Consider the following 9,079-nt stretch of genomic DNA (forward strand, 5'->3'; position numbering starts at 1 on the left):
CACCGTATGGACGAGTGTGCATAAATGATGACAGAATTATATATTTATTTAAAGTATCGTTAACCCCCTTTTCTAAGTTTGCCTCACTTTTGGTACCCATGCATCATAAAGAAACGAATGAGCCATTAAAGCCCTTTATTCCGTCGTGACACACAGCACAAGCACGACGATGTCATGTGAAGGGTTTCAGCACACGTTTCAATGGGTTTCGGTCAGTGAACAGAAGGCGCGGTTCTCGCACGCAGTCCGCTAAGAATGAATGCAAATCAGTTCGCGAGTCCAACAGTAGACACCCGAATGACCAATCAATACGGGCGGTGCAACACACCCAAGACAGTCCCAGTGTGTCAACAGGTCTCACTTGGGTCGCTTTAAGACCGTGGGTATAAATCACGACCGTGTCAGTGCGCTAAATCACTGTCATTCCACACCGCACGCGCTGCTCAGCTCTCCGCTGCGGTTTTGCAATACACCTGTGCTACTTCCGGAAGTAACTAGTGACGCTTTTTTTTCCACGAGCTCACGACAAGGAATTTTCGGACAAGAATCCCGTCGGTCTTGAAATGTTAACCTGTCGCTATAACAGCCGCCTCTTGTCCTCCGCGAGCAGAAAGATCTCGATCTAGTTTCGGGCCGATCTTGTTTTGGACGATCCGATTTGTTTCTCATTTGGGACACTTGTTGTTCTAGACATGTCTCGCGCGTCGGGAATTATTCCGGATGAGTCCATGTTTAATGAGTTTAAGAGGCAGTGTTTGTCCACGGAGAACTGGGTCAGCAAGTATGACAAGAGTGGGATGGAGGTTTGGGTGGAGGTGCCCCCATTATCTTCTCAAGGGAATAAAGGCAACTACTCCAAAATCCACAAAATCAAGGTAAGCTAGTTGAATACATGCGACAGGATTGTAAATATATTATTAATTAGGATATATGTACGAAAATGTGTAGGAAAACTAAACTTGGCTGGTTTAATGCGTTATGTATTTAAAGTTGGACTCCAAGCATGGCATGTGGTCTCCAGCTGGTTTAATTCGACTGCAAACTGGTGTCCCGGCCTGAAAACCACATCACAATTCCCTAAAACAATACAATGTATTTTGAGTTATAACATGTATATATATATATATTGTCTTCTAGTGTGACATTTTTTTAACCTTTCAATGTTTAAATAGTGTAATTTACATAGCTGATGTAAACTGGTGTGTAGTGTGTGTACGGCTGTCATAACGACACTGATACTGATATTGCTCCCCTACAGTGTAGAATAACCATAGACGATGTATCCGCTGCTACCATGAATGACGTGATTCACGACAGCCTGTATCGCAAGACATGGGACCCCACAATGCTGGAGAGTTTTGACATCGCTCGCTTGGGCCCCAATGTTGATGTGGGCTACTTTTCATGTGAGTTAAGACACCGAGCTCATTCCTCTTATAAATCACTAGAAAATGTTTAAATAATTGTACTTTCAGTTGTAATTCACCAAACAGGCAAAGGTGGCTTATGGCGTGTCTTGAGGCTGTATTTTTGATAAGCTCAGGGGCCTGTAGAAAAGTTTTTGAGTGTATTTATAGTCGGCAGCATGATAAAGTTCCTCTTTTCTCAAACTTGTAATGACCGTTCATTGTTGGGCCGTTTGCCTGCAGCTCTGGTGAAGGTGTTTGTTAACCTTTGCTCATGTGTTTTCTAACAGGGATTTGTCCAAAACCACTGAATAACAGGGATGTTGTGACCTTGCGGTCATGGCAGGCGTCTGAAGACGAGTATGTGATCTTTAACTTCTCAGTGAAGCATCCGGTATGTTTTTATTATCTTCGGTTATTCTCATGTGTATCATTTACTGAATTTTATGACATTGTTTTATTGATTTCACACACAAGCTAGCAATCATTAATTTTGTCTTGAAGGGGCTGTTTGTAATTTTTTGGAGGATGTATCGACAGAAATGCAATATAATATAGATAACTATGTCCTCATAGGTGTTTGAAGATGCTATATAATGAAGCGTTATGTTTTTATTACCTTACAATAAGCTATTTCTATCACCGCGGGTCCCTGTGCATGGAATTTACCATAATGTTCCTACAGTATCCCTAAACTGACAAATTGCTCCGCGGAGCAAAATATGTTATCTCCTTTGGCAAAGAAGCGAAAACGTGACATGTTAGTTCTGTGTCAGCCACCGTAGTGTTTCGAAAGGGGGGGTGGAGTGAGCCGAGCCGTTGGTTGCAATTCACAACCTCACTGTGAGATGCTGCTAATATAAAAATAGATGCTAACTTGATAGCAAATAATATAGATATTGGTTTCGATTGGTTTGACGCAATACAATACCATCTTCTCTTTTACTTACATATCAACTTTTATTCATTTCAGAAATATCCCCCAAGAAAGGATCTGGTGAGGGCGGTGTCCCTTCTTACGGGTTACCTGATCAAACCAACCGGAAAGAACAGTTGTGTTTTCACATACCTCTCGCAAGCTGATCCCAGAGGTAGAATTTTTATTGCTTTTTTTCTGAATGTTACTTTTGTCCAGAAAGAATCTCGCTTGGCTTCTGTTTGTATTAACCATTAACCTTTCATTTGTAGGGTCTCTTCCAAAATGGGTTGTCAACAAGGCGTCACAGGTTCTGGCTCCAAAAGTAAGTACTGTAAATGTGATTCGTGTTCCAGTAGATTGTTTAGGTGTGTTATAGGTGCTAGTGCAGGACTTTGAGGATGAGAATCTCAGGGCTTGTAAAATCACAATTGTTACTATGGTAACCAACTGGAAGAGCCTGTACCGAGGACGCTCACGCAGCACTTGCTGTGCCAAAGTGAAACTTGTTTATCTTGTTCTGCCTGTAGCCTTCATGACTGCATGACGCCTTAAAAATACATAAGAAAGTGCGTCACTTCAAGTCTCCTATTGAATGTCTTTTGTTTCATTAGTCAGTAGTGATGCAGACTGACACCGCAGACACGTTTGACATTTGTTAGAAACACAATAGCATTTTAGTGCTTATGGAATCGAGCGTTCTGTGGCTTTATTAGGTGTTTTTATTAAGTATGATCTGTATTAGAGATCTGCTTTGGGTTGTTTATGGTATCTTACAATTGGAAGGGAATCCTGTTCATTTGACAATATTGAAAAACAGCGTTGTGCTATAGTTTTTTTGCAGTCTGTTGCTTAGTCAGAAATCTTAATCCACCCATCTGGTTGGGCTGTTTGTTGTATTACCTGACGATATGTTTGTCCAAAGAGCACACTGATAACTAACTCATGCTTCATTCCTTATGTGTCATTCACTTTTATAATTTTTTTTAAGAGCTCTTTAAACAATTTAATAAAATGTATTCTCCTGTTTATTCTTTATGTCAGTCATTTTATATGAACACATTTCAGTGTCCACACTGTCATGGTGTACTGGGGTAGTTATGTTCAAAATACTCAGGACTCGTCCTTCGCTATAGTACAGTATGTATTAAGCAAATTTTTGTGTACATAGAATACCTGTTTGATGTTTGCCAATATGGCAGTATTCAATATTTGCAATATTGTTATATTTTATTTGGAGAGGACAGTATAGAGCTGACGGAAATGAACTATAATTATATCGATATTCCCTTGACAGATATTTGAATAGACTGCCAAATGATAATGATATTGAATGCCCTATTAATGTACTATAGCATTCACCAGGTACACTTTCAAAAATACGGTGGTTTAGCTGAATAAACTCCGGATTAAAAAATTGTGAGGCTTTTGTATTAATAAAACGCAGTCTGTTATATATTGCACTTTGTGATTAAGAATTTAAAAGAACCAGGCAGAAACCAGAATCATTATTTATAGCTATAGTTGCTCAAAGTTACCGCAAAGCCTGAAAATGAGGTAAAACAGCATTCCGTTTCATAACTCATATTACACACGAAAAAACTAAAAGCTCAGTGTCACTGCCATTCATATCGAGCCACTCCCTCATTTTCGTCTTTCATTCCGCAGGTCTTAAGAAGTGTTTATAAAGCGGGTCAAAACTACCCTGCGTGGAAGGCATCACACAATCCTGATCACAAACCATGGCTGTACCCCATACAGAGCGAACTGCCCATGATGGATCCCGCAGAACTGTCCATCCAGCGCGGAGACTCGCTGGAGAATGTGGATGAGAGCTTGACCAGAGATACTCAGGATAATGAAGACAGCAGTTAAATGACCGTGAAAAAAAGAAAGAACAGCCTTTTATACTGCTATCCTGATGCGGTCCATGTAATGGGTCAGTTCAGTTACATCTAAAGCCATTTACATGGTCTGCTTTTTCCTCAATTGTTTACAGTTGCGCTCTGCACAAACACATTTTTACGTTGACAAGTAAGAGATCCACAGAATTTGGCACTCGCAACACACACCAGACACACTAAAATGTCTATTTTCTTACAGCAGCATGCACATCATGAGAGTAATTTCCTGTACAGGAAAATACTATGAAGTTCTGTTTCTGAAGTTAAAAGCCTTTTGAAGGTGTTTATCTTTCTTACAGATTTTTTTTTTCTTATTTATACAGAGTGATTTTAATTATGCTACATGTATCTCTTATTGAAATCCTGTGTAAAGGAAGCTTATTTCTTTACGATTATAGTCAAATGTGTTATTTAAGCCTTGTTTAAATATCTCCATAGCAGGAAATAGGTTCCTTGTTTCATTCTTTGTTTTTGTGTGTGTGTGTGTGTGTGTGTGTGTGTGTATGTATACTGTATGTGTTTAAGGGGAGTGTCCATATTGGCTTGTGCGTATGAATGATTGACATTGAAGGAACCAGAAGCTAAAACATGTTAAATAACATGTGCTATGATAAAAGCAGTCTGAGATCCGCTAGCGGTATTACCTCAGATTTTTCACATGAAGTGCTGGATGATTCATTTGCCTGTAACAGGCAAAGGAAAACGTAAGACAGTTTGCAAGTTACTCTTATTTTAATGCAATTTGTCAGAGGATTGATGTGTGAATGTGTTCATGACTTGAATTCCATATATATGAAGTCCTGGCTCACTGAAGGGTAATATGGTTTTATATTTTACAGTTTTAAATAAATGATTGTCCAGAAATGTTTGTGCTGACTGTTTATTTCTCACATTAAGAATGGAGGATCTAAGTTATCCTTGATATACATTTGCATTTTGCCTAGAATACATGCTAATGTCTTCATGGGTGCATTGGCCAATGATTTATCATATATTAACATAACAGGCACATTACCTAAGATAATCATAGCACACTTGCCTCAGTTACCAGATCTATGAGAGTATTAAATGTCCAGTGTATGTAGGGCGGTGTGTCCGTTTAGGGCTACTAAGGTGAATACTATGGTTAATTCCATGTAAGGGGACCTGTTACGTATGTAGATAACTCATTCTAAGGTAATAAAACCATGACACTTTATTATGTATGGTCTTTATACACCTCTGAAGACATAGTTATGTATATTATATAGCATTTCTGTAAATAGATTTGGATCTAACACATTGGAGCTTTAAGTCTGTCATAATTTTACCAAAGAGTCAGGAACTATTTAGACTTCTTATGTTAATTTAAATGAAAATAAGAGCAGAGAAAATATTTTACAGCACATGAATTTTGTTTTACACTTCTGTCAGTAGCATTGTTTCAGCAGGATGCATTGCATTTCAATAATGCAACTGTTAAATACACATTAAGCATTATTATCAGCTTCATTCAACAACCGCCTATTAATGATGATACTACTAGCAGACTATAATTCATAATGTGCCCTTTGTCCTATGAATCTACACACTTATTTCAACCCATAAATATCTCTTTCCATAACGCCTTTTCATATACATGACACACATGATAGAAAAACCTTACTGTCCATGAACTCAAAGTAAGTCTATATAATTAAGATAATAGGGGGGAACAGTATCTGGAAAGATGTTATGTTACTTGCACAAGCTATTTGTTAGCCTTTACACAGGTACAGAATATGTTACAAACGCATCACAACTGGATTATTTTAAAAACTGCTGCCAGCAGACATGTCCTTGAGTGTTTGGAGATTATGAATAATACTTTTAAATAGTGTTTTTGTCAGTAAAATTCATTAGTGGGAGGAAGATTATGCAGTGGACGTTCTATTCAGACACCAACGCCTCATCCTCTGCATCGTGCTACGTGTTTCTTCATCCAGTTCAGCTCTGCCACCTAGTGTACAGTCCTCTCCTTCTGCCTCTGGTAATCTGGAAAGATGGTTTAGTAGAAACATTTATCCAAAACAATACAGTGTATTCAAAGTTAAACTTTGTATCAGTATGTAAACCAGTGACCTTGATGTTGCCAATGCCAGCCAATGCTTTAGATAGGCTTTGAACAGAATCTTCCGTTTTTTTTGTCACGTTCAGAAGCATTTTTGCCTTATTATTGGATCCTACAGTCAACAGTTTGCATGCATCACAAGAGAAAGATGACTAAAACACTTACTGTAAGGAAAGAAGCGAACTTTCATCAAAATCTCTCTTGCTGTCTTTAAAATTTCCACAGCCTGAGAAAAAAAGATCATACACATTTCATTTACATATGTGTCAAACTTGTTAAATCATTTTATACTAATATACATCACATCTTACCTTTGAATGCTCTATGTCCTGAAAATCCACATCATTGACGGAAAGCACCTGATCACCTTCTTGGAGTCCTGCCCTATGCGCATCAGAATCTGGCACTACCTGTCAATACATTTGACAAGTTATGTCAAAGAGAAAAAGCACGAGAGATAACAAACTTGTCTTTGACAATGCTCACCTTGGAAATAAATATACCGAGCTGTGAGGCTTTTCCACCACGAATATTGAAGCCCAGTTGTGCACCCGGTGGCTTTTTCAAGACAATGGTGCGAGGTAGGAAGTGTGTAAGCTCATTATTATAGTCGGGGTGATGTATCCTCTGATTGTGAGACAATAATAATGCATTAGGGCCAACGAGATCGTATGATGGTGACAAGTGTGAGATAGACACTAGTGTTTAAATGCAACTCACCTCCTGGGGGGGGATCCATGCAGGTGGGCACTCATAGGATGGCAGAAACACCACTGGCAGCTGATAATCATCATATGAGATCTTTTGGTCCATGTTTGTTTTAGCTAAACATGTGAAATAGATAAAGAACAAAGATAAGACATGTAAGTTAGCCATTGTCATATTTACCGCGCTGTATTTGAGTTAAAGGTAGGATGTCACACTAGAATAAAATATTTAATGAAATAATATAAGCACAGTGAACCTAAAGATGACTAAACTATAAAATCGCCTAATGTATATGAATGAAGAGATGTTAAAATATTCTGTAAGCAGCTGGCTAACCTGCTAACACTAAACAACAGACATAAAATGCGCCGCCAAAAAACAACGGACGCAAATTTTCTACCCTTTGCGTGAAGAAGTTAAAGTTATAGATACGTTCATGATAAAACTAATACCAAGCAATATAAACAACGGATTGTTTTACTAGACATTTTTGTCTGTCAACTCACCAAGAAATCATCGAGCGAACATTAGCCCCGCCCTCCCGTAGATCACGTGTTCACGATTTTCTTCTTCTTCTTCTTCTTCTGTTGTTTATATGGCGGTTGGCAAACCAACTAAAGGTGCATTTCCGCCACCTACTGGGTTGGAGTATGGAGCACGACTTGGTTGAATACACAAAAAAAATGTAATTATATTTTTTACCAGTTCTGTATCCTTAATACATTTTAATAATTTCTCGTGTATTTCATAATTTGTTCCTTCTCCTTATATTTCCTTTAGTGAATAATTGCTTACACCCCTATCCTTTAGTGGATCAGCTCTTTTTACGTTGCTAAAACATGATAAATGTGTGATGGTCATTGGACTGAAGTTTGTCCGTTTATGAACTCTTTCCCGGTTGAAATGTTTATATCTTCAAATATTATAATAAAAACAAAACAATATTGCCTTAAAAGACAACAAAGCTTCTTCAGCAAGTTATGTAAACAATTAAACTTTTGATTACAAAACGAATTCATTCAATCTTTTAATACATTCATTTTTCACTTTGGCCCTTATGTCATTTTGGCACAGAGTTTTCAAGAGGTTTTTCTCCGAAAGACATCTGCAATGCTGTAAGTATGGATTTTGGGAGTGTTTCCTTCACTTCCTGTTGCTCAACTTCAAAGTCATTTTCCAATATCAATGAAAGTTGTTAAATCCTGCAAGGATGAAAAATAATAATGTATATTAACATGAAAAGGAAGTATTTATCAGATATGTTGGCTATTTATTAGCAGAGCTGTCAGAAAAGACAAGCTGTGAAGAAAGTGCCAAAATAAACACAAAGGGGCCCAGTAAATGTAAAAAGACCAAATATCCCTGTTCATGCTCAAAGTATCCTAAAATCCCTATTGGCGTCAGGAAGAGTTGTTTACTAAAATGGTGAGAAAGCCACTCTGCTTCAAGGCCAAACACCTCAGCCTTCGTCTTTTTAGATCACATTTTCTACTAAAATGTTTCATGTTTTTTCAGATGTTCTTCGGCATCTCTGTTTGTGGTCTTAATACGTTTATTTGTCCGTTTTGTGTTTATTTGGCACTTTCTTGACAGCTTGTCTTTTCTGGCAGCTCTTCTAGTTGGATGTCCTGATTTGCCAAGAGTGTTTTTCTATTGTGCGACTTCACAGTGCTTCTATCTTAACCACTGACCTGCTGGTTTTCATTCATTTATCAAGCATTTTAAAATGGCAGCAATAAAAAAACTTCACTCAGAAATGAAAATTCTGTCACCACACTCACCTTCCAGTTGTTCCAAATCTGTATACATTTCTTTCTTCTGATGAACACATAGAAAGATATTTGGAAGAATGCTTACAACCAAACATATCTTGTCCACCTTTGACTCCCATTGTAGGACAAATCACTCGATTATTTCCTTCGGTTAAACACAAAAGAAGACATTTTGAAGAATGTAGGACAGCAAACAGTTCTGGGGCACTTTGACATTGTATTTATTCCTAGTAGTCAAATGAGGGGCAAAATATGTCTGGTTATAATCATTCTTCCACACATCT

The 9,079-nt window shown here is 38.0% G+C and overlaps 2 protein-coding genes across 3 annotated transcripts; one reads left to right on the forward strand and one right to left on the reverse strand.

Annotated features, from left to right (window-relative positions):
• Positions 1-157: 157 nt before the first annotated feature.
• Positions 158-5,108, forward strand: stard14 (START domain containing 14). Its single transcript, XM_079479915.1, has 6 exons — positions 158-875; positions 1,259-1,406; positions 1,697-1,800; positions 2,380-2,497; positions 2,595-2,647; positions 3,991-5,108. Exons 1-6 carry the CDS (start codon positions 693-695, stop codon positions 4,195-4,197), a joined length of 813 nt encoding a protein of 270 aa, XP_079336041.1. The 5' UTR covers positions 158-692; the 3' UTR covers positions 4,198-5,108.
• Positions 4,943-7,606, reverse strand: pdzd11 (PDZ domain containing 11). Of its 2 annotated transcripts, none has more exons than XM_079479916.1 (6): positions 7,530-7,606; positions 7,036-7,139; positions 6,802-6,942; positions 6,627-6,725; positions 6,481-6,541; positions 4,943-6,239 (listed from the first exon to the last, which is right to left on the reverse strand). In XM_079479916.1, exons 2-6 carry the CDS (start codon positions 7,126-7,128, stop codon positions 6,205-6,207), a joined length of 429 nt encoding a protein of 142 aa, XP_079336042.1. In that variant the 5' UTR covers positions 7,129-7,139; positions 7,530-7,606; the 3' UTR covers positions 4,943-6,204. The 2 variants fall into 2 exon arrangements, with proteins under 2 accessions (XP_079336042.1, XP_079336043.1); XM_079479917.1 differs by lacking the exon at positions 7,530-7,606 and adding an exon at positions 7,360-7,522 and having other exon boundaries at positions 5,079-6,239.
• Positions 7,607-9,079: the final 1,473 nt, after the last annotated feature.

The sequence above is a fragment of the Barbatula barbatula genome, assembly GCF_947034865.1.
Source record: "Barbatula barbatula genome assembly, chromosome: 18".
Lineage (NCBI taxonomy): Eukaryota > Metazoa > Chordata > Actinopteri > Cypriniformes > Nemacheilidae > Barbatula > Barbatula barbatula.

What these genes read in the sequence shown, in the direction of transcription:
- pdzd11 (XM_079479916.1), bottom strand. Translation starts at nt 7,128, where the DNA reads ATGGACCAAAAGATCTCATATGATGATTATCAGCTGCCAGTGGTGTTT. An exon ending in AGGACATAGAGCATTCAAAG is followed by an intron (nt 6,542 to 6,626) that starts GTAAGATGTGAT and finishes TTTTTTTCTCAG; the next exon opens with GCTGTGGAAATTTTAAAGAC. An exon ending in AGTTCGCTTCTTTCCTTACA is followed by an intron (nt 6,240 to 6,480) that starts GTAAGTGTTTTA and finishes CCATCTTTCCAG; the next exon opens with ATTACCAGAGGCAGAAGGAG.
- stard14 (XM_079479915.1), top strand. Translation starts at nt 693, where the DNA reads ATGTCTCGCGCGTCGGGAATTATTCCGGATGAGTCCATGTTTAATGAG. An exon ending in CCAAAATCCACAAAATCAAG is followed by an intron (nt 876 to 1,258) that starts GTAAGCTAGTTG and finishes GCTCCCCTACAG; the next exon opens with TGTAGAATAACCATAGACGA. An exon ending in ACTTCTCAGTGAAGCATCCG is followed by an intron (nt 1,801 to 2,379) that starts GTATGTTTTTAT and finishes TATTCATTTCAG; the next exon opens with AAATATCCCCCAAGAAAGGA.